Below are 25,159 nucleotides of genomic sequence, written 5' to 3' on the forward strand. Positions count from 1 at the left end.
GGGCAAGATGCTATGCACTTGCATGGTTTTGTTCTCCTAGCCATATACCAGCACCAGCATAATATAATATCCTTTGGTTCTAGATGGACTAGATCATTGGATCACGTGCTTGATACCGTCAAAAGGGAAAGTCCCGTGTTTATGGGCTCTTTGTTTATCGATCGTGTCATTGTATCAGGCTCAATGTTACATGGCTGCTAATGCTGTGAGAGAAGATAACGAGATCGCCAACATCGTTCTCAGGGACATGCACAAAGAGTTGGTGTTGCAGATCAACGTGGACGAGATCACAATTCATTTGGTGTCTGCTGGAATGATCACTAACTCACAGCGCGAAACCCTACAGAATGACAGGTGTACGGAATCGAGCAGAAATGTGTTTTTACTGAGTAATGTACTGGGAGGGAAAGGCTATTGGGGACTAAAAACACTGCTAGCTGCTCTAAGGGGTGATACTCTATATCAGCCACACATAGAACTTGCTAATAGGATTGAAAATAAGTATTGTGAGCGGTCGCAGCGTCCACTAAGTTTTGTGCAGCCAGCATCTCAATCCCATGTTAATCAGCAAACTCCTGACCCCAGGACTGGTGAATCACCAAGTACCATGTCGTCAACGATCTCTCAACAAGGGTACTACCTTCGATTTACTAACCCTGGAGATTATCATGTGAAACTGAACTTATCTGAAAGTAGTGGATCATTACAAAGTCAGCCTTTAGTGTGGCGCAGGAATCATAAGGTTAGTATGTACTTACAATAACTTTTTGTGGGTGGGTGTGCATGCGTGCATGCGTGTTGATACCAGGCTGCACCAAATTCCCAATTGTCCTTGGCGGTTGGTAATGGGTTATTGTTGAACTTCACACTCCATTGATGACCTGGATAGTCCTCCCATGGGTTACTATTCCTGCTGCATTTCACTTCCGTAATGATGCAGAATCAAGTAATTTGAAATGACATTGAAAAAACATATACAGTCCAACTGTACAACTATCGCCTTTTAAAAACTGATTTGAAGTTCCAGGCTTACAATGTTGTCTTATAAGGAGTACAGTTTGACACTGCTTGAAAAATGAAGTCTCATATGCGTTTACTCTTATTAATCAACCATGTGTTGAGTGATTTGTGGAACAGCATGGTAGCAAATCATCTGCTTTGGCTCCTACTAGGAAGCCTTTTTTATCTATGTCAAAAGAAGAAGATGAGTAAGTAAATTGATAGTAACATTATGGTAAGCTAAGCCAAAAGAAACCTGTACTTTCATAAATTTAGTGCGTATACTAATCTGTAGGTGTATTGATATGAATACTCTATTAGAGTATCTCGATCTTTAAAAAAGCTTTCTTCCATGTAACCTCTCTAGATGTCCCTGAGAAACTATTTAAGTTTTTAGAATGTTGTGTTCTCAGTGTGTTGTTTCTCACTACTTCTGTACCGCCAACATCGGTTCCTGCTGTGAAATTAAATTTAAAAGGAGTTTCCTGAAGCACTTCTTAGAAACTCCCTCTATATATCTGTAACAAGTGCATACTCAGCTACACATATCAGTTAACATTAGTAAATGTAATTGCTAATGATGCCGTGTAGTGAATTATTTGGTGCTCAATTATATTTCAGGACACAGAAAGTCATGATAATGGCGAAAATTACTCCTCTTGTCATTCTTCACTTTCATCACTATCAGTGAGTGTATGCAGTGTACTGTTGATTGAATGGGAGAAGTTCTTCACAAGTGAAGTAAAAGATCATCTTTAATGATGAGAGGTTGTAGTTTGCACACTTTGAATAAGCACACTGCATATTTGACATAACCCTTGTTTCATGGTCACCGTGCTGTGTGTGTACAACTTTTGTTGGGCTTGCAACTTGTTTCTGGTTCAGGAGGATTCCTAGAACTCTGCCATCATGGCTCACTGTACTGTGGCAGCTACCAAGTGACCAGGTGTGTGTAAATATTTTTATTTCTCCTAGTCACCACCACCACCACCACCAACAACAACAGCAATAAGATCATCACCAATATTGGCAACACCGAAAAGAGTAATTGCTTCCACTGATAGTGACTTAAAAGCTGTGTTACAAAAGGTAACCATATGCTGACACATGTTGAATATGTACTGGTATTTAAAAACATATAGCTACCTTTCGAACAATAAAAAAATTATAAAGTAACACCAGGTTTGCTTTCTGGAGACAGACTTCTGTAGGCATATCAAAGTGCACCATCACTCTAGAGGCCTTGGAACAGACTATGTTATTGGCTTAGAACGGCTTGCAATGTTACACTAATGTACTGTGAAATAATTTGTGCCATTGCAGTCCATCTAGGCATGTGTAATTTGACCTGGAGCTTGCTATTTATAATTATTACACTCATCCGTTTTGAACCCTGACTGTTATCCACTCAACCATCCCCATCCTCCAACCCTTTTTGAGGACCCCTCTTCCAGCAACATTTGTGAAAAAAAAACCTGATGGGAAATTGTAGAAGATGTCTCTTATACTCTAGATGCTTTAAATGCTTATATGTGTCCATCTTACTCATAACTATCAAGGTTCAAGGCTGGTGAGTTATTACAATTTAAAGTATATGAAATGCTGTTTACCCACCATTGTACATATTGTGCTCAACAGGTAAGATTTCAAAATAACAGGTCACATAATATTATATGGTTTGTCATGCATGCTCAACGCCAGCAACGTCTTTTGACCTTTTTGGATTTGTGATTATAGAGCGTGTATTGTTAGATTCATTGCAAGAACGCCAGGTAACTATGGATTTATTACTTAGCCTTTTAATACATAATGAGAAACGTATGCAGCTACATGTACGGGTATTTCTTTTGTATATTTTTAGTACAAAAGACTGCAAGATTCAAGACATTTGAAGATCATTCTGGTGGGGGATTCGTCTGTTGGAAAAACATCTATTATCCAGCAGTATGTGCATGGGGACTGTGGGACCCCACTAGCAACAGTATCCTTTGAGAAGTGCAAGATATGTGTTTTTTTTTGTCTTATAAACTGAATTAGTTGGGAACCGGCTATGTATGCCAGTATGTACATCATACAGTGATGGATACCAATGTGAAAATGCATCTGTGGGACACTATGGGACAAGAGCGATCTAGATCCATTACCAGAGTGAGTATTTAAAGTCATAGTTGTCAGCTACTACAATATCAAAAACAGGACCTGGGCATCTTCCTTGTACCACACAAAAATTCACTTGTTACAGTTTTATAACCCAACATTTACCTGAAGTTTTGATTAATTTGTCTTGAGTGCTAAGATAGAGATACTTATTAATTACACAAGTATACCAATAAGCATTGTGCATATTATTATGTATCATGTACCACGGTAGTGGTACATAATAGGGATCAGGCAGAAATTTTTCAAAACACTCTAATAGAACGCACGCCAAAAGCAGCCTTCCGGGCTTTAAATTTTATTTCTAAAACATTCTAGACCTTTCTTTTGTGTTTACAACACTAGCCAACAAGTATTAAAAGTAAGGGAAATGGTTTTAGGTGTTTTTTAAAATTTTGAAAATGGTTAGATTCTCCATCTTCTTTCTTTCTTCTTTCTTCTTTCTTTCTTGTTTCGCGCGCCTACAGCTCGTAGGAAGTAGATATCAGCCCTAAAAACGTATGGCGTATTTAAAAAACATTCGTACCCAGGTCTGTGTGGTATTAAAATCTTCCCTCTCTAATGCGATTGCGAGATATAGAGCAAGAATCACTCTTCGAGATGCCATTCGATCGAGAAGCCATACAGATGATAATATAGAATTGTTTAAAATTCCATTGCTTTAGCTCACAGGACTAAAATGCATCAAGTTGTATCACACTAAACATTAAACATAACTATTGTTCACTGAAACTCGGGTTTTAGACTTCCTTCATTACGAGACAGTGAAGGGGGTGTGGCCCGCACCTCGTCACTTAAACTATTACTGTACGCCTTTCGTGTATACTTTCTATTATATTCTTCAGCTGTTTACCAGCTAAGAGTCGACATAACAAGGCTTGTAAGCTATTGGAACACACTGGTAAATTTCGAATTGAAAATGGGTGTGTCCCTTCCGTACGCGATTGAAAAATAAAAAGCGGGATACTCCGTATACTCAGCACTTTAATTGGAGTCGACCACGTTTTGTCAAGCGTGTGTTTTATTCGTGTTGACATTTCGCACCGCTTCGTTGCAGTAAACGGTCACACTAGTGGATTTATCTACTCGTCAAAGTATTGTTTACTGTATTGTTAACTGTATTGTTAACTAATTGTTTATTAAACTTATTTATGTAATTGTTTATTGCCAGTTGATATTACAATGGGTTTCTTTATTAAACAATCATGTACTGTTGAACGTATATTTAAGAAGTAGTCCATGTGCATGGACATGAAAAAAATCATGAAACTAGTGGGGCAAAAAAATTATTAATTTTCAACAAGTAGAATAGGGATCAAAGATTTGATTTTGAAAAAAACTGCGTAAACAAGAAGTAATAGGGATGATAATCCACAAAATTCTATGCATCATCAGTTCAAAGCAAGTTATTTGAATAGTGTACACTCAATTTGCGATTCCTATTTCAACTTGTGGTTAAATTTTGTTAAAATGTTGAAATAGGAATCGCAAATTGAGTGTACACTATTCAAATAACTTGCTTTGAACTGATGATGCATAGAATTTTGTGGATTATCATCCCTATTACTTCTTGTTTACGCAGTTTTTTTCAAAATCAAATCTTTGATCCCTATTCTACTTGTTGAAAATTAATAATTTTTTGCCCCACTAGTATATATATATATATATATATATAGGCATAGCAACCCCCTTGCAATTTTCTGGTTGTAAATTGCAAAAGATTGAGATACTCTAATAGAGCAGTCAATTACTCTAATAAAGCAGTCACAGTCTTCTGAGTAGTGTAGCAAACTATTTGAAGTTGTAAATAACGATTTTTATGTGTTTTATCAGTGATACAATGTATACCTATTTGGTGGAAGGCAGCCATTTTTAGCAGGTATTGACCTTTTTTTTTGTTCTTCAACATTGTTCCCTTCCAAACCGAGAGCCTAGAGTCCCCTTATCTAATAATATCTTGCTACACCTATGTATGCCTCACAATACCTTCATGGAACCTTGGCAGTATTACGTAGGTATAATCAACCCAAAGGTGCTTACAGTGTAACAAAAATGCTTCCAGTTGATTGCTACAATCTTTATAGCTTTAAAAAAAAAAATTTAACAGACGTTTACTGACTGATTAACTAATTGATGCCTTCAGACAAGCGTGATTCAATAACAACTAATGTTACAAGCTTGATTCTTTCACTGTTAGATGTTACTCAACCCGACAGATGTCTTTTGGCATACTGCAGTATGTACAATGCGTGCATCATCTACTTACTTTTGTGAGTTTATGTCCTGGCTGTCACTATTCAGCAGACTGGACTACTAGTTAAACACTGACATATTTTTTTGATTTTGCACATTCTGTGGTTGGATTTGCTGAGTTTCGCTAGTTAAGAGCCTAGAAAGCCTGCTACTAAACTCTGAATACAAGCAGTGAAATATGCAAAACCATCTTTAATAATTTTGCTACTGTTTGTTGTGCTGCTATACAGCACTTCACTCCTTATTCTGCTGTATAGTAATGCTGCAGGGAATGTGACAGTGATAGTTAACCAGCAATCAGTTTGTCAGGGTGGCCTCCTACACCTGCAGATATACTAGCGGACATTTGATCCCTACCTCAGTCATGGCTATAGTAGTGCTCAGTGATATCGGTAATACCGTTTATCGTGATAAATTAACATAACCGGTTATCATACCGTGGCAGTCTTGATAACCGGTATATCAAAATACTGGTATAGGATTGTTTTAACCCAGCTAGCCTTTGGTGTTTAAGTACTCAATTTGTTGATGTTTAGCAAGCCACACCCTAAACAAACACTGAGGTTGCCACATTACAAGCACTTGCCTACTTGTGCTGAACTACATTCTTTGGTTTTTGGGAGGCATACCTATTCATAATATATAGGCCCAAGAAATGACACAATAGTCGCTATAACAAGCTAACTATATACCAATATACCACGATAATTTCCTGTTACTAATACCATGCATGTATTCAAATGTTAATACCGCCGAGCATTAGGCTGTAGCAAAGAATATATCTGCAGGTGTAAGTGACCTCCCCTGTTTATTTCTGTTATCCTTAAAATTCCTTGGTAGTACAATTTGAAGAAAGGAAGAAAGATGTTGCTTCACAATAATACGAACAACTGTGTTCATTTGTATATACAGTGCTGCATTGTGTGTAATAGCAGTAGAAACCAAGAATGTCGAACGATGTATTAGCCCGTGATTAATGATTGCGTAAAGTAACATGGATATTTCAGTAATTGTTTGTTTACGTGAAATGGTAATTTGAAATGCGTATGTGGCAATGGGTCTTTGTTCACCAGTTTTCCATGTTATTCAACCAAGTATTCAACAGTTATTGTACAAAGAAAGTGTAGTAAGGACCCAAGATAACTCCAGCTTGCTAAAACAACGGTTGGCCAAACGAGCGTGTTGCCACGCCTTCAGGGATCTGCTTGGCATTGCCAGAACTTTAACATTAGCTAATTCCCTTTAACGCTATCATGTTTTCGCATGGTTTAGTGGCTGAATTGGGCTAAACACAGCAACCCTTAATGGCAATGAAAACGAACAATTACTGAAATATCCGTGTTACCTTACGCAATGATTAATCACGGGGTAATACACCGTTTGATACTCTTGGTTTCTATTATATACTCTTGGTAGTAGTAATAATCTAGAGTGTGGTGTTATATTATAATGTTTGTGTTTACTGAAGAACTTTTACCAGAAAAGTGATGCTGCAGTAATAGTGTTTGACTTAGTATCAGAAAGCACATTCAATTCAGTACATTGGTGGCTCAAGGAGCTTCATGACCACTTACCTTCAGAGAGGAGAAATATCCCAATCCTTCTAGCAGGAAATAAGGTTTGGAAATGATTGAGTATGTTGTCTTTGTGGATACAAATGCCGGTGAAATGTCTTCATATATAAAACTGAAATGAACTTTTCACAATAAAATTCTTGTTATCATCTCCTTGATTAATGTATAAACCTACTTTACATACAATAGTCAATGCATCCTGTACATTAACAGTCACCTCACTTAATTACGTACTGTATGTACTTAATTACTATGATTAATTACTAAACTTGGAATCAGTAGAACTTGACCATCTCTGTGAAATTCAGCTTTATAGCCTATCCAAAGTTCCGAATCAATATAACTATTAATATTATTCACAAGTGAAATTATGGGTTGTCAAGATCGACTTTTTGGTGTGCAATATTTTTAGCCCCACAGACCACTTAGTTTCTGATTTGTCACTATATACAAATATTTTGAATACCTGTCTCATGAAAATAATTATTGGTCTGTCTCAAGTATATATGTAACTTTGTATTGTGGTGATATTTTTAGGATGGCTGGCTGTGATATTGTGTGAGCATTGTTAACAGGAAGAGATAAAAATAGTGTGAGGCGAAGCTGAGTACTGACAACCAATGTAATTATTACTATAAGCAACATAATTTCAAATAAAAACCATTGCAAAAGAACAATCAAACTTAGCAAAGCATTGCTATGGCTGTATACGGGTCGAACATACCTGAAAGTGAAGTGAGGTAGTCCTTCACTTCCCAGTAGTTGATGGTCAGGGCACTCGTTTAATTGGAATTTCTTTCTGTAGTGATTGGATTGATTGCTGAAGCGCACAGGCACTTCGTGTACTATGAAACGGCAACAACTGATTTCCAGTAGTTGATAGTCAAGGCAGTCTGACGGCACCATTCTTTCCTATGCTGTGGCATACATGGTTCACCAGTCATTGTTACAAAAATAGTAAACAAACAAGTATAAGGAAAAATGGAAATTTTATATTAGAGAAGGGAACTAGGGATCATAGAAATAAAAAGCAAGAAAACAATGACTGAAGTTGTCCACTATAGATGCATGTGTAGATGACCAAATTACTTTTCCCTTATACTTGTCTTAATTAGGGTGATATGGATCACTTGAAAGGTTAATCAATCCATGAATTTTTTTATTTAAAAATTTAAGACAGACCAATTGAACTATTCAAACTATTTGTGGTCATAAATCAGAAACTACATGGTGACAGGGTCAAAAAATTGTATGGGTGATGAGCACCACAGTTACTACAAACACTAAAGTCCAAGAGGTGACCCTAACTTTCTTGTTGAGTTGACATGGAATGACTCTTCTATAATTATTATTATTATTAACAATTTACAGTGACCAGCACTGAATTATATGCTTAGTACATATGTTTTTATTCATCATTGTAGAGTGACTTAGTACCTTCTGAAAATGCAAGTATTAAGGTGAAGGCAAGACAAAGAGCTTTTGATTTTGGAATGAAAGACTTCATAGTGGTGTCTGCAGTGAGTGGAGCTGGTATGGATGAGCTGTTTGGAAGAGTAGTGACTTTGGTAAGACCGTCTCAGACTAAAACACGTCAGTCCTTTAAAGTTTTAAATTTTTGTAACTGCTATAGGCTTTAGACCATATTATTAAAGAACAGGAAGATGGTGTTATACATGTAGAAAAAGACACCAATCAACAATCTGGCTGCCGATATCGATGCTAGAAATTTAGATTTTGTTGTAACGTTATCTATACAATAACCATCCCAAATGGTATATACCACTAAATGTTGACATTTTCAAGCAAAATAAAAATGTGTTATTGTGCTTTTCTGTGTAAAAGTGTGCACAAAAGCAACATATTGTTCAGAACACACATAATAAAAATCAATTATGTTTCTTTGTATGCATCCTTCATTACCCACGCGTCAACAGTAAATATTGCTGAAGTATTCTCAGTAAAAAGGACAACGCTATTGGAGCTGGCTAGGGTAGGGTAGACTCGGGATGTGATCACTGCTTCACCCTTGTTAACAAACACCTCCACTGCACTCTTGTCTACCATTATCTCCAGAGTGACTAACTGGTCATGGCTATTCACTTGAGCAGTATAAGACGACTTTGTTACATTAGTGGCAGGTAGTAAACTTGAATTAGTTGTTGAAACTTCCAGTTGTAACTAATTGAGTTAGCACATATCACACACTGGGTAATCTGGTCACTGATCTCACCTGAGTTGAAGTGGTTCCTGATGTGCAGTTCACACGTGGTACAGGAGATGAGTGGGCATTTTTTAGCCAACAACAAGTCTCATGAGATACACAAGTGAATGCAGAGTTGTTACCATAGTCAGTCTACAAGTGTGGTGTGTACATGTAAAAGCAGTTACTGAGCGTGTATGATTTGTACAGAAACTTTAATTTAATTTGAAATTTTAGTACTATTTAGCACATATATTATGTTTATAAATGATATACATGTTTTTGACAAATACCATAGGATAAAGGGATAAAATATAAGTATAATAATTATATGTTATTAGTGGCATACTCACCAGCAGTGGCTGAGGATCAGCAAACGTCCAAGCCACACAACCAGAGTCTGCACAACAAGCTTTCTGACATAATGCTGGATCATGTCCATCCACCTTGAAACTGTGTACAGGATGTGTATCAAACATAACAGTATGATGTGTATAAAATGGCATGTTTGCAAAAATCCCATAGGTAATATTGTATATGTAATGGATTTAGAGCAGGAGTAAACTCTTCCCACTCTAAATCCATTTTCAGTGGTTATGCACCAGGTAAGTGATACCAGATTTTATATATGTCAAAGCATCACCGCAACTGCTCTATACAAGAAATAAAGCACACTGAAAGAGTAGGTGAGAGAGATAAATGTACTATATTTTATCTTGAGACCACTCTTTGAGTGCTACATTTTGCATATAGCATGAGCAAACTGATGCTTTAACTAGTATAGAGAACCGCCTTCAACCTGAAGTAAACAACGTGTATGAAACCACTGAGTAGTCTTGAAATCCATTACAATCACAAGCTGTTCTATAGCTACCTGACATAGAACTGCTGATACATATATGTTAATATTTTATACACGAATTATCTGTATAATAGTTAAAAATAATTTGTCGTTTTAATTTTTGTTGATACAGCCAGCGATGAAAATTTTGACGACAAATTTTTCCTGATTTACGGTAGTACATTCACTGATATAGAATAGGACACTATTTACATACTTGGTATAATCTGCTCCTGGTATATTTGTACCAACTGACCATTGTCCAATATGATTACAATTGGTATCTGAATAAACAATATAGCTTCATTAAAGCATCTTACATTAAACCAATCTGCATGCAAGAGATTATATAACAAAACATGATTAATATATATACTTCTTCATGATAATCATGTAAGAGTACCATACTAACTAGTACTAAACATACTTACCAGAATTTTGGATATTAATAGCAGTATATTCTTTCATATTGTCATCAGCTAAAACTAATATTCCCACCTTGCTGTTGGGAGAGAACTTTCCCATTATGGTCACTACCATGTGGAGCTAATATGAAACAATAACTCTACATGTAGCGATAATGAAATACTGCTGACTTGATTTCCCATGCCCCCAAGTTTGTATGTTGCATTTTCTGGAAGAGGTATTTGATTAAAGTAGCCCAAGTGATCTCCATGTAGCAAACTTAGCTCCTGCGAACACAACATGTAAATAAGTGACATTGCTTACATTAGACCTTAAGGCATGAATGAGTGTGACTCTATACCTGAGTACTGCCTAGCAGTACTGGTGAAAATTATTACTATGCATTTCATCAATTACAACCCCCCAGGCCTTCCCTTCTCAAGTGAAAGTCTTGTACAGTACTAACCTCCACAGGGTTGAACAACAAGGTGTTATCACGAGACAATGATATTACCCGTGGTACACTCTGCATACCTAAGGATATAAAATATACACTATCATTACAGCTATATAGTGAGCCTTTATTGTTGTGCTTGTACAAATGACTTTTGGATTCAGTACATGGTCTGAAAGTATCTCATAGATAATACCATACACTGTATTTTGCTAGCTTTACAAATTGCTTTTACCTTTTCTTGCAGCACTACTAATGCCATGCACTAATCAACCTGATTTAGTGTTCTGACTGTCCATGGTGGAAATGGTAGCACTAATTTCAAATTCTAAATCAATCTGGAAAACGTGCAATTGAACCATGAATCTACATATAGGTACAATTAACGAAGCTTTTGAAAAATGCAAAAGTTTATTTCACAATACTTTTATGTTGCATGTTACTACATGCTATGGTTGTTATAAACTTTAGTTATATAGGAATTTACAATGTGTTTATGAGTTGTGATGAAGAGTGCTACAGTAACTACTAGCATGTACTAGTCACCATAGGACATCTACCATATTACCTGCCCAGCCATTTTTATGAATAGTATCATCAGATAGAGACTCTGATATCCAGCCATACACTATCCTCCTACCATGTGGATCAAAGAAACTATTAGCAGCATAGAAGTGACCATAGTCAACCATTCCTTTTGAAACTGTTTGGAATTTGTAACCAGCTCCCTGAAAATGATGATGATGACGGTAGGTTTTGCAATATCAGTCTCACCATTTTGCCAACAAACCATAGTGATTTCCCCAGGTTGGGAGATGAGTAGATATACACATAGAGTTGATCAGTAATAGGAAACATGTCTACACACCTGTAGAAAACAAGATACTTGACAACATCTCACAGTATTTAAAGTATTATGGTTTAGTACCCAGAGCAGACCAAAGAGTTACATATGGGGGGAGGGGGGAGTGTGAAGGCAACTTTGGCAATTGAAGCTACACAATGGAATTTGAAACATATAACATACGTACATGGAGGTAATTTTATATCTGCAATATAACTATATTGACAATTACATAGTGGATATTGTGCTGGTACTTGTTAACAAGTATGAATGGCTATTGTGCCGGCATAGTAGTATTCCCTGAGTATTCCCCGAGTATTCGACTTTAGGACATATGACCAGTAGTTTGCCTCAAGTCTTGTACGTTTAGGGCATATAACAAGTAGTATTAGCATTAGGGTTAGGGTCGGGTTCATCTTTGGTTTCTTCTTCACTTCAGTTGGACATTTATAACGTAGAAACTAATGCAGATCAGTAGCTGCAGCACTGGTGGTACAGTGGTTACAAGTATAGACCATGAATATGGATGCCAGGGTTCGAGCCCCAGCTAAGACAACATTTTTCCCCCACTTTCTTATGTTTTTTGTCGAAGTTTTTTTTAAATGCACGTAGCTTCCACTGCTGGCAAAATATTCAGTGAAACAGTGGGCTCTATAACCTGTCTCACAATTATTGAAGAAATATAAAGTGACTGACTGTTCTGTTAGATTATTAAACTGCTCAATTAAATATCTCGCTGTTGCAATTATTGTCCTTGGTCCATTTTCACCACCTATGTTAATACCCATCATATGTTTGCATTGAACTCACAGCAGCTAAAATAGTGAAACATCCCAATATCAGGACCAATAACCAAGTAGAAATGCAATATACAGATATATACATATTGTACACATACTCTGCTCTAGGTCCAAGGGTACTGTTTCCAATCCATACAGTTGATACATACTCCCAGTTTATCAGGTTACTGCTGTTAAATAATAATGCCTGTGGAATGCTCCCTATCAGTGAAAATGAATGTGTAAATAATTTAAGCTAAGAAGTTTATACTAGGCTGTAAGCTAGTAACAGTACACTGTACAAGTCTTCAGCATGCTATTATTATACTTCAAAGTTCAATATTGCAAGTGAGCTATAAAGATCATACCAGTTTTAGTTGGATCACCTTGAGCAGACCCAACCAGCACCATGTAATCACCAGATGGCTCTTCCTATAGGTATAAAACAATAGTCATGCATACACATACTACATTGACTGTAAAGTGAAAAATCTTAATTTAATTTGTTGGAGGTAACAATTATTGAAACATTTGCTGTAAAATGAGAGCAATCTCTACCTAGAACATACATGACTAGCATGACGTTTCTTTGAACCATCCAAGAAACATGAGTATACTGTGAACGTGTGCATGAAGTTGAGCATGGTGTGTTTACTCCCTTGGTGTTGTCATCCTCGGGTGGTATGGCTTGTGAGGCAATTGTTTTTTTATAAAAGGCTGGCTGAGCGTGTAAGTCAAAAGTGGGAGGAAAGTTATTCAGTAGTTATGGGTTGGCTACAATGTCAAATCTCTTTTGCTATGTTGAGATGTGCCATTATGTGCATTCGGAGCAGCTGCTCTTCAGCTGGACACCCAGTGATGGAAAATGATGCATCCCTGGCTGTTGCTGAAGGAGAGCTACAGCTTGACTATTGATTTTTTATTTCATTGCTTTATTTATTATGTAAAATATGGTCATATGTCTACTTGAAAAAAAATACACACATGACTAGCAGTTGAGAAATAGATTTTAAGTTGGGGAAATGCTAACCTGTCTGACTTACTTCTATGCAGTATTTACTAATATTACAAACAGTTGGCAGTAGGTACACTGAAGTGTGGTATATATACACTGATGTGAGGTATCTATACCTGCCATATGTGAGGATCACCAACATATGAAGCATTGATAGAGTTGGGGGTAGTGATTATTGGAGCAGGTGAGGAAGTGTTCCATGTCATCAGATCCTTGTCCATACTAATGCTTAGACCAACCCCTTTAGACATGCCATATACGGCCACACCACTACAAATTAAATTAAGATTTACATGGTAATTTACACACACAGGAATGTAATTTAGCTTCAATCAATGGTGCATATTAGAGTACCACAGTATGTCTAAACAACCAGTAGTCCTCCAGTCCTTTTTCCCCAGTGGTTAAAATAGCTGCAATTTAAGAAATTGTAGTAAATGTTGAGGTACAGTCTCCACACCTTTAGGTGGTACTGTTGGCTATATAGGCCCACATACTAAGTTACTTGCTCTTCATTCAGGGATCTTCATCAGTATTGGCTGATATTAATTATTATTGAGACGATGTCTGAAACCACAGTAACAGCAGAAGATTCCCTAATACTACATTTCCCCAGCCATTTTCGACCAACAACATTTCTGTGCAACAGTTCTGTGCAACAATGGAAAAAATTGAAGTGGTGAGGTGGAAAGTGATGCAAGTCGAAAAAAAAACAATGTCTAAGTTTGCCTAGTATAGATATTGTGAGGCAGATTAACCATGCCAATTGGAGGATACTATGATCAGTACAAGCAAAAATACCTTGAGCGCAAGTCTCATATCCTTTCTGATGCATTTACTTACACTGTTACTTCTTTGTAAACATTGCCGCAAATTAAACACACAATGGCTATGAACAAGTTAGTGCCATTTCATCAAGACCACACCCCTTACTTGCATTTTGATACTTTGTACAACTTCGTAATTTCTAGTATATACCATACCACTGATATAGTAATATAATTGTAACAGAGTTGTGGGTTGTATATAGTGTGTACTTGTATGCATGCATGCAGTGTTAGCTATTTGGGACATGTCAATAAGAATAATACAGGGTGCATAAATGGTCTAGGATTCTAGCACTTGTGCTGTAACAGGGAACCCCAGTCCGTTACATTGGAGGTTTCACCTAGATAGAAACAGTACAGAAGTTGTTGTGACAACTAGGAGTTCAATCATTGGAGGAAGACATTTGCTGCCAATAACTTTTGAGGATAATCACTAAAGGCATCCAGAGAGCTCTCTGGGTGAAACTGAGAGCCTTGGAGTAAAATCCCCCCCGGCATAGAGACCAGACATGGGACCGAGACACATAAGAAGGCCAGTTGGGTCTCGTTAGATCACAGGAGAACCAGGAGCTGAGTGGAGAGGGAGGGAGGGAGGGAGGGAGGGAGGGAGGGAGGGAGGGAGGGTGGAGAGGGAGGGAGGGAGGGAGGGTGGAGAGGGAGGGAGGGAGGGTGGAGAGGGAGGGAGGGAGGGAGGGAGGGTGGAGAGGGAGGGAGGGAGGGAGGGAGGGTGGAGAGGGAGGGAGGGAGGGAGGGTGGAGAGGGAGGGAGGGAGGGAGGGAGGGAGGGAGGGAGGGAGGGAGGGAGGGGCAACTAGAGGACCAAGTCTTGTAATTTGTGTGGCCATGTAAGGAGACAACTGTGAAAGGATAGTAGGTGGACTAGCATCTGGGAGGGATGTTGAGAGTGTGAGCAAGGACTGGAAGTGTTATCATTGGATAGATGTGCTGTGGTGAAGAATGTAGTGAACTTATAGAAGTAACAAGAGGAGCTTAGAAGAAGAGTGATGATGCATCTATGAAACAGTCAAGCTTGGAGGCCTAAGCTTTTGTAGGGAAAGAGTGATGTTACAGAGCTGTGGACTGGTTGTATAGTATTATAGTGTGTACTTGTGCAGGGTATTTGGGACATGTCAATAAGAATAATATAAGGAAGACCCACGTGGTCTAGGGTTCCAGCCCTTACACTGTAATGGTGCACCCTAGCCTTTTACATAATTATATTATCTATATGCATATACGATCCTTAAAGCTACAGGTGGCTGCCAAGATCAGTATAGCTATCTGCATACCTTCCATTGTAGTTTAGTTGAATAACTGAACCTGAAGATGATCCATCAGGTATACCAGGGGGAGGATTACGTGACCAGGAAGCCAAATCCTCACTGCTGTCATGACACCAGTGATCTGTGTAGGTTATATATGTTACCAGGTAAGTCTATTACAATGTTTGAATAATAGTTACCTTGTTGTCCAGGGGCCCATGGTGGGAGGGTTGAGTTCGGATTACATTGATAGAAGACATGATACAGACCTTTAGGATCTACATGAAGAACACTTATGTATTAATAGCTGGTAGAAATGGGCGTGGCTGACCTCTCGAAAAAGCTGGGTGTGGATCATTAAGCCATCCTCGTTCAGGTGTAATGTGGAAACCTGGCTTCCAATTGAACTGAGCGCTATTGCAAATTGTAGAATACATCAGGGTCAGCCAAATGCAGCATCCAAAACACTTATTCATTTGAAAAGAATATCTATGAGTCCACTCAATGCACAGACTGACTTAGTTTTAGCGCAGGCGCATCCGGCTTCAGGCGAGGCAATAGTCTGGGTAAGTGGAATTATAGGAAAGCGGAAACGGGAACGGGAACGGAAACGACCAGCAGATTCCACTTACCGTGTTTTTCAGGTTTCTGGCGAAAATCAAAGCATTAACGTGATCAAACACGTGATCCGTGCTTCGAACTAGCAAGGCTTACATAACTTGCAACATACTAGCAATACTTGAACGTGTACAATGATCGGCAAAAGGTACGAATATTCACTTTAATGCCTTGCAAGTTCGAGATGTTTGAATTACAGATCACGTGTTTGATCACGTTTATGCTTTGATTTTTGCAAGAAACCTGAAAAACACGGTACCCCAGTAGTCTGGCTGCTTCTAATGCGTCCTCATCACTGGCCTCCTGTTATCGGAGGCACGAGAACATTAAGAAACGTGCGTATGCTCAGAGAATTCGTGAGGAGGAGCATGCCTCTTTTACCCCCCTGGTAATGTCTGCCTCTGGTGGTCTGGCTCATGAGGCTTCTGTTTTTTATCAACGCTTGGCTCATCAACTTTCAAACAAGTGGGGCGATGATTACTCTGTTGTCATGGGGTGGTTAAGGTGCTGTCTATCTTTTTCTCTCTTGCGGTCCTCCATACAATGCATCCGCGGAGCCCGCTCATCCATCGGTCACTATGTTAAGACTCCCCCAATTGTGGAGCTGATTCGGGCAGAGTCTCAGTTTGCCGTGGACTAAGAAAGTCCCGGTTTGTCCACCACAGGCCATTTATGTGCTGGGGGTGGTAGGCAAGGGCAGTCCATCAAGCCCGGGTAAAAAAAAAAGAAGAAAAAAAAAAAAAAAAGTAGCCTCGTCCCCAGCCGCCCACGTGCTCGATCACGCGAAGACTTCGAGCGCGGGCAGTGTTGCCATGCTGTGAATAAAGTTCATAGATTTATGAACTTTTTGTCTTGTTTGTGAACCTGAAATAATCTATGAACTTTTTTATGAACCTGGAGTAATCTGTGAACTTTTTATGAACTTTTGGCAATTTTAGGTGGTAACCTTTTTTTTTTTTTTTTTTTTTTTTTTTTTTTTTGCTTTTTTTTTTTTTGCTTTTCAGTGCCCTACTAACCCAGAGATCCACCTATTTATAATGTGTAGGCTAGTTTTCTGAAAGTGACTATGGATTTATGAACTTTTTATGAACAAATTTATTTTTTCACATGAACATTTGGAGCAAATCATCTGGCAACACTGAGCGCGGGTCTTCGCGTGATCAAGCGCGTGGGCGGCTGGGGATGAGACTAGCGAGGCAGAGCATGCAGAGCTAGGTACCTCGCGTGGTACCGAAAACAGTGGAAGTAGAAAATGTATTTTGTTTTGGCAGTCGATAGCGCTATCGGTTCCACGCAGTTGAGATGCTTTACATTATTCATAGTAGTCTATAAGTTAGTCTCGCGCAGCCAGACCACTATTTCTCCCAACGGCGCTTATCGATTAGAGATTATAAGCGCCTTGGGGAGAAATAGTGGTCTGGCTGCGCGAGACTAAGTATAAGTCAAGGCAGTCTGATGGCACTATTCTTTTCTATGCTGTCAGTGCATAGATATACTAACCCCAGGTAGTATATCTATGGTCAGTGGTATTCGTGATTCACCAGTCATTGTTACAAAAATAGTAAACAAACAAGTATAAGGGAAATTTTATATTAGAGAAGGGAACCCACTGAACTAGAAATAAAAAGCAAGAAAACAATGACTGAAGTTGTCCACTATAGATGCATGTGTAGATGACCAAATTACTTATACTTGTCTTAATTAGGGTGATAGCTATAGATCACTTGAAAAGTTAATCAATCAATGAATTTTTTATGATCAATTGAACTATTCAAAATATTCGTGGTCGGCATAGCTAAATCAGAAACCGCATGGTGACGGTCAAAAAATTGTATGGGTGATGAGCACCACAGTTACTACAAACACTAAAGTCCAAGAGGTGACCCTAACTTTCTTGTTGAGTTGACATGGAATGACTCTTCTAGTATTATTATTAACACTTTACAGTGACCAGCACTGAATTATATGTTTAATACATATGTTTTTATTCATCATTGTAGAGTGACTTAGTACCTTCTGAAAATGCAAGTATGAAGGTGAAGGCAAGACAAAGAGCTTTCGATTTTGGAATGAAAGACTTCATAGTGGTGTCTACAGTGAATGAGTTTGGTAAGACCGTCTCAGACTAAAACATGTCAGTCCTTTAAAGTTGTAAATTTTTGAAACTGCTATAGGTTTTAGACCATATTATTAAAGAACAGGAAGATGGTGTTATACATGTAGAATTGAAAGACACCAATCAACAATCTGGCTGCCGATATCGATGCTAGAAATTTAGATTTTGTTGTAACGTTATCTATACAGTAACCATCCCAAATGGTATATACCACTAAAAGTTGACATTTTCAAACAAAATAAAAATGTGTGAAAGTGTGTGCACAAGTGCATGCAACATATTGTTCGGAACACATATAATAAAAATCAATTATGTTTCTTTGTATGCATCCTTCATTACCCACGCGTCAACAGTAAATATTGCTGAAGTATTCTCAGTAAAAAGGACAACGCTATTGGAGCTGGCTAGGGTAGGGTAGACTCGGGATGTGATCACTGCTTCACCCTTGTTAACAAACACCTCCACTGCACTCTTGTCTACCATTATCTCCAGAGTGACTAACTGGTCATGGCTATTCACTTGAGCAGTATAAGACGACTTTGTTACATTAGTGGCAGGTAGTAAACTTGAATTAGTTGTTGAAACTTCCAGTTGTAACTAATTGAGTTAGCACATATCACACACTGGGTAATCTGGTCACTGATCTCACCTGAGTTGAAGTGGTTCCTGATGTGCAGTTCACACGTGGTACAGGAGATGAGTGGGCATTTTTTAGCCAACAACAAGTCTCATGAGATACACAAGTGAATGCAGAGTTGTTACCATAGTCAGTCTACAAGTGTGGTATGTACATGTAAAAGCAGTTACTGAGCGTGTATGATTTGTACAGAAACTTTAATTTAATTTGAAATTTTAGTACTCTTTAGCACATATATTATGTTTATAAATGACGTACATGTTTTTGACAAATACCATAGGATAAAGGGATAAAATATAAGTATAATAAATTAATTATATGTTATTAATGGTGCACTCACCAGCAGTGGCTGAGGATCAGCAAAAGTCCAAGCCACACAACCAGAGTCTGCACAACAAGCTTTCTGACATACTGCTGGATCATGTCCATCCACCTTAAAACTATGTACAGGATGTGTATATAAACATAGAACAGGATAATGTTATTCCACTTTGCATGTCCCATGCACTATCAGTGGTTACACCAGGTAAGTGATACCAGTTTGTATATAATATTCATTATAGCATACTTGTTATCATAGTGCATTCACCAATCTCACATACTTAGTATAATCTGCTCCTGGTATATCTGTACCAGTTGACCATTGTCCAATATGATTACAGTTGGAACCTGAAGAAACAATATAACTTCTTTGTACTGATTAGCTTGCAAGAAATGATAAAGTAAAATGTGATCAATATAAAGAATGTTGCCATACTTCTTCATAGTAATCATGTCAGAGTATCTGACTAGTACTTACCAGAACTTTGGATATTAATAGCAGTAAATTCTTTCATATTTTCATCAGCTAAAACTAATATTCCCACCTTGCTGTTGGGAGAGAACTTTCCCATTATGGTCACTACCATGTGGAGCTAATATGAGACAATAATTCAACATGTAGCGATAATGAAACATTACTGACTTGATTTCCCATGCCTCCAAGTTCATACGTTGCATTTTCTGGAAGAGATATTTCATTAAAGTAGCCCAAGTGATCTCCATGTAGCAAACTTAGCTCCTGTAAACATAACATGTATATAAGTGACACTGACCTTAATGCAACCATCTGTGACTCTACAACCTGAGTACTGCCTATAGTGCTACTGGTGAACATTATTTCTATGCATTAATTACAATCTTCCTTCCCTTAAGCTTCTCATGTGACACATCTTGTACAGTACTAACCTCCACAGGGTTGAACAACAAGGTGTTATCAGGAGACAGTGATATTGCTCGTGGTACACTCTGCATACCTAAGAATATAAAACGTACACTTTCATTATAGCTATATAGTGAGCCTTTATTGTTGTGCTTGTACAAATGACTTTTGGATTCAGTGGATTAGCCTGAAAGTATCTCATGGGTAATACCATACACATGCAGTAGTTTGCTAGCCTTACAAATTCTAGCTACTGTAAACCTGGCAAACTTTTGTGCAAAGCGTATTCGAACCATGAATCTACATAGCTATAAGAATTAACCATCATGAATGAAGCTTTTGCGATTTTGTCACATGCAATTGTGAACAATGCAAAAGTTTATTTATGCATATACTCTAAGCTACTACATGCTATGGTTGTTATAAACCTTATTATAGGTAATTTACAATGTGTTTGTGAGTTGTGACGGAGAGCACTACAATAACTACTAGCATGTACTATAACCACCATAGGACATCTGCCATGTTACCTGCCCAGCCATTATTATGAATAGTATCATCAGATAGAGACTCTGATACCCAGCCATACACTATCCTCCTACCATGTGGATCAAAGAAACTATTAGCAGCATAGAAGTGACCATAGTCAACCATTCCTTTTGAAACTGTTTGGAATTTGTAATCAGCTCCCTGAAAATGATGATGATGATGTTATGCAGTATGTTATGTATTCAGTCTCACCATTTTGCCAACAAACCATAGTGATTTCCCCAAGTTGGGAGAAGAGTAGATGTACACATAGAGTTGATCAGTAATAGGAAACATGTCCACACATCTGTAAGATGCGTACGAGTGGTAGAAGACAATAAATGTGAAGCTAAGATGCTTGACAATATTAAAAGTATTTTTGTTTAGTACCCAGAGCAGACCAAAGAGTTAGGAGGGCCAACTTTAACAATTGAAGTTAAACAATGGAGTTTGAAGCATACAACATACATGGATCTCATGTATGGGGGTCTGGGGGAATACACCCAGAGAAATTTTATATCTGTAATGAGTGTTTGCTAATAAAAATTGAGCAGCTATACTTACAATTATTGAGGAAGTTACGAAATTACAAATATTGAAATATAAAGTGATCGACTGTTCTGTTAGAGTAGTTAGAGTATTAGACTGTTCTATTGGAGTATCTTACTGTTACAAGCATTGTCCCTGGTCCATTTCACCATCTATGTTAATACCCATCATATGACTCACAACAGCTAAAATGGAACATCCTAATATATCAGGACCAATTAGAATGTTCCACTGTTTTAGCTGTTGTAATAACCAAGTAGAAATGTAATATTATATACACATTGCACACATACTCTGCTCTAGGCCCAAGGGTACTGTTTCCAATCCACACAGTTGAAACATACTCCCAGTTTATCAGGTTACTGCTGTTAAATAATAATGCCTGAGGAATGCTCCCTATCAATAAAAATGTATGTGTAAATGATTTAAGCTAAGAAGTTTATACTAGGCTGTAGGTTAGTAGTAGTACAGCAATACAAGTATTATGTACTTTAAAGATCAATATTGCAAGTGAGCTATAATATACGTAGATCATACCCATTTTAGTTGGATCACCTTCAGCGGACCCAAGCAGCATCATGTAATCACCAGATGGCTCTTCCTATATGTATGTATAAAACAGTAGCCATGCACACACATGCATACACATACTACATTTACTTTAAAGTAATGCTGCCTAGAAACATACATGACATGACAGTTGAGAAATGGAACTTATTAGGTTTTGATTTGATGAAATGGCATGCTATATCACTAATTTGTCTGACTTACTTCTATGCAGCATTAATATTTACTTATAAACTGCTGGGTGAGGTACACTGATGCATGCTATACCTGCCATATGTGAGGATCACCAACATATGAAGCATTGATAGAGTTGGGGATAGAGATTAATGGAGCAGATGAGGAAGTGTTCCATTTCATCAGATCCTTGTCCATACTAATACTTAGACCAACCCCTTTAGATATGCCATACATGGCCACACCACTACAAATGAAATTAAGATTTATGTGGTAATTTACACACACACAGGAATGTGATTCAGCTGCAATCAATAGTACATATTAGAGTACCTCAGTATGTCTAGACAACTACTGAGTCCTCCATGGCCATGCAGTGTCCCCCTTCCACGCTATATTGTAAATGTTGAAATACATGTCTCTCCTCTAGGTGCTACTGTTGGCTATACTTGATTACTTGCCCTTCATTCACAAATTTGGGATATTCATCAGTGTTGGCGGGAGGTCTGATATTTCATTATTGAATCTTTCCAAATTACAGCAGACTCTGAAAGATTCTCTTACTATTCATTCTCCCTGCCTATATGCTGACCAACAACATTTATTTTTCTTTGTTATTATATAGCAGCAACAATGAAATACGATGGAAAACATAATTCATGATGAAGTTTGCTTAGTCTAGGGTCTAGGCAGATTAACCATGGATATTATGACCAATTCAAGCCAAAAAATTGAGCTAAATACCCTGAGCACAAGTCTCATATCCTTTTTGATGCGTTTGCCATGCCCCTAACTTGCTTTGCACTCCTTTGTTGTGCCAAAAACCACTCAATTTTTGCTAACACATTTTAATTTATATTTCTATACCCTGCATCTACACCATAGATAATCCATACCATATAGCTAACTGACTCTTAAAGTTACACAATAACTGACTAGCTATATGCCAAGCTCGGTAGCTGCATACCTTCCATTATAGTTTAGTTGGATAACTGAACCTGAAGCTGATCCATCAGGTATACCAGGGGTAGGATCATGTGACCAGGAAGCTAAATCCTCACTACTGTCATGACACCAGTGATCTGTGCAGGGTTATATCAGGTGGTTCAACAAGTCCCTGAATAATAGCTACCTTGTTGTCCAGGGGCCCATGGTGGGAGGGTTGAGTTCGGATTACATTGATAGAAGACATGATACAGACCTTTAGGATCTACATGAAGAACATGTGTGTTCTAATAGCTGGTAGAAATGGGCGTGGCTGACCTCTTGAAAAGGCTGGATGTGGATCGTTAAGCCATCCTCGTTCAGGTGTAATGTGGAAACCTGGCTTCCAATTGAACTGAACGCTATTGCAAATTGTAGAATATATCAGGGTCAGCCAAATGCAGCATCCAAAGCACTGATTCATTCGAGAAGAGTCCACTCAATTAAAAGTCACACTGACTGACTTTTAGCGCAGGCGCACCTTCGGATTAATTGCATGCGAGAACAGTGGAAGTAGAAAATGTCTTTTGTTTTGGCAGTCGATATCGGTTCCACGCAGTTGAGATGCTTTGCATTTAATAAACAGGCGAAACCCATTGCAAGTTGTTTTAGTCCTGTGATTGTCATTCATCCTGAAACAGGAGCTTCAGAAATCGAACCAGAAGAGATATGGAACACGTTCAAAACTACAGTGAAGGACACATTGGATGCTGGTGAGTTAAATCCGAAAGATGCTGTTAGTCTGGGAGTCACGTGTCAGAGAAATTCGTTTTTGTTGTGGAACAGAGCAAGTGGACAGCCATTATGCAATATAATCACGTGGCAAGATCGCAGATCTGCACCCTACTGTGACAGACTGAATGGGTGTTTGCCATTACACCTGCTGCATATGTTTTCTAGTGTTGCATATTTCTTTACACGCAGTAATCGCTTCTTATTGGGAAGTGTGGCAAAGTTTGTACCAGTCCAAGTGGCACCTCGGCTGTACTGGGCACTACATAATATTCCACATGCATTTGAATTGGCAGAAAAGGGGGAGCTATGTTTTGGTAGTCTTGATAGCTGGATGTTGTGGAAGCTTACAGATGGCAAAGTACATGCCACTGACTATACCAATGCCTCCAGCACACTTTTGTTTGATCCATTTTACTTGTGTTGGAGTGACCTGATGTTGACACTACTGGGAATACCAAAATCTATTTTGCCAGAAGTAAAAGACACAAGCGGCGACTTTGGGACTGTCTCCAAGGATATATTTGGTGCAGAAATTCCAATTTGTTGTTTAGTTGCAGATCAGCAAAGTGCACTGTTTGCTCAGTGCTGTTGGGACATGGGTGACATTAAAGCTTCTCTTGGCACAGGAACATTTCTAGACATCAATACTGGGAGTTATGTGCATGCGTCTACAAGTGGCATCTATCCTCTCATCGCTTGGAAAATAGGACCTGAAATCTGCTACATTGCAGAATGTCATTCTCCCAGTACAGGAAGTGTGGTAGAATGGGCGAAGCAGTTTGGTCTGTTTGAAGATGTAGCGGATACAGAGAAAATTGCTAGATCAGTTGCTGACTCAGGAGGGGTAACCTTTGTGCCTGCCTTTGATGGTATGGTGGTGCCATATGAAGACCCAACTGCCACAGCTGTAATACTGGGCCTTAATCACAAGACACAGAAAGAACATGTACTGAGGGCATTGCTCGAATCCTTTGCTTTTCAGCTAACATATCTCCGAAGTATGTTACGCAAAGAACTACATTTTCCTGTTAAGCCAATCAAGGTGGACGGAGGTGTAGCTAATAATAACTTTGTACTACAGTTAGCTTGTGACCTGATGAGAGAGACAATCCAAAGACCAGACAACCTGGACATGACGGTCCTGGGTGCTACTTTTCTTGCTGGATTGGCAGTCGAGTTTTGGGACAGGGATGAGCTCAGGAAGTTTTGGACACTTAAAAATTCATTCAGTGCTAGTGATAAAGGTCTCTGTATAAAAGAAGAGAGTGCTTATAGAGAGTGGTTAAGGGCTTCAGAAAGGACTTGTAATTGGTACCAATAAATTGTATTATAAACTGTGTGTATTCAGAGTGGTGTAAGGCTTTGCAACACAAGTGCTGAAGGTCTGTATATAGGACACCTGCAGAGCTGCCAAAAGTACCGCTACTCCCTTGTGGTC

The 25,159-nt window shown here is 38.4% G+C and overlaps 4 protein-coding genes and 1 long non-coding RNA gene across 6 annotated transcripts; 3 read left to right on the forward strand and 2 right to left on the reverse strand.

Moving 5' to 3' along the window:
- The first annotated feature begins 121 nt into the window (after positions 1-121).
- On the forward strand, positions 122-8,857 carry LOC136244264 (uncharacterized). The gene is made up of 8 exons (XM_066035812.1): positions 122-742; positions 1,621-1,686; positions 1,975-2,088; positions 2,861-2,980; positions 3,037-3,147; positions 6,878-7,027; positions 8,408-8,551; positions 8,617-8,857. The coding sequence occupies exons 1-8, from the start codon at positions 191-193 to the stop codon at positions 8,707-8,709; spliced, it is 1,350 nt and encodes a 449-aa protein (XP_065891884.1). The 5' UTR covers positions 122-190; the 3' UTR covers positions 8,710-8,857.
- Positions 8,782-16,347, reverse strand: LOC136244263 (sucrose-6-phosphate hydrolase-like). Of its 2 annotated transcripts, none has more exons than XM_066035810.1 (15): positions 15,944-16,347; positions 15,813-15,890; positions 15,640-15,754; positions 13,641-13,794; positions 12,878-12,941; positions 12,629-12,731; positions 11,661-11,754; positions 11,455-11,614; positions 10,899-10,966; positions 10,624-10,719; positions 10,459-10,573; positions 10,245-10,311; positions 9,540-9,639; positions 9,217-9,339; positions 8,782-9,164 (listed from the first exon to the last, which is right to left on the reverse strand). In XM_066035810.1, the coding sequence occupies exons 1-15, from the start codon at positions 16,086-16,088 to the stop codon at positions 8,877-8,879; spliced, it is 1,770 nt and encodes a 589-aa protein (XP_065891882.1). In that variant the 5' UTR covers positions 16,089-16,347; the 3' UTR covers positions 8,782-8,876. The 2 variants fall into 2 exon arrangements, with proteins under 2 accessions (XP_065891882.1, XP_065891883.1); XM_066035811.1 differs by having other exon boundaries at positions 13,641-13,937; positions 15,944-16,332.
- A 1,570-nt stretch (positions 16,348-17,917) lies between these two features.
- Positions 17,918-18,670, forward strand: LOC136244176 (uncharacterized). The gene is made up of 2 exons (XR_010695067.1): positions 17,918-18,339; positions 18,405-18,670. It is a non-coding gene; the product is annotated as an uncharacterized lncRNA (long non-coding RNA).
- LOC136244164 (sucrose-6-phosphate hydrolase-like) lies at positions 18,567-23,457 on the reverse strand. The gene is made up of 15 exons (XM_066035691.1): positions 23,266-23,457; positions 23,135-23,212; positions 22,970-23,084; positions 22,096-22,249; positions 21,799-21,862; positions 21,555-21,657; positions 20,926-21,019; positions 20,715-20,874; positions 20,211-20,278; positions 19,948-20,043; positions 19,783-19,897; positions 19,586-19,652; positions 19,324-19,423; positions 18,996-19,118; positions 18,567-18,943 (listed from the first exon to the last, which is right to left on the reverse strand). The coding sequence occupies exons 1-15, from the start codon at positions 23,408-23,410 to the stop codon at positions 18,656-18,658; spliced, it is 1,770 nt and encodes a 589-aa protein (XP_065891763.1). The 5' UTR covers positions 23,411-23,457; the 3' UTR covers positions 18,567-18,655.
- On the forward strand, positions 23,437-25,154 carry LOC136244165 (putative glycerol kinase 5). The gene has a single exon (XM_066035692.1). It carries the CDS (start codon positions 23,507-23,509, stop codon positions 25,040-25,042), a length of 1,536 nt encoding a protein of 511 aa, XP_065891764.1. The 5' UTR covers positions 23,437-23,506; the 3' UTR covers positions 25,043-25,154.
- Positions 25,155-25,159: the final 5 nt, after the last annotated feature.

The sequence above is a fragment of the Dysidea avara genome, chromosome 14 (genome assembly GCF_963678975.1).
Source record: "Dysidea avara chromosome 14, odDysAvar1.4, whole genome shotgun sequence".
NCBI lineage: Eukaryota > Metazoa > Porifera > Demospongiae > Dictyoceratida > Dysideidae > Dysidea > Dysidea avara.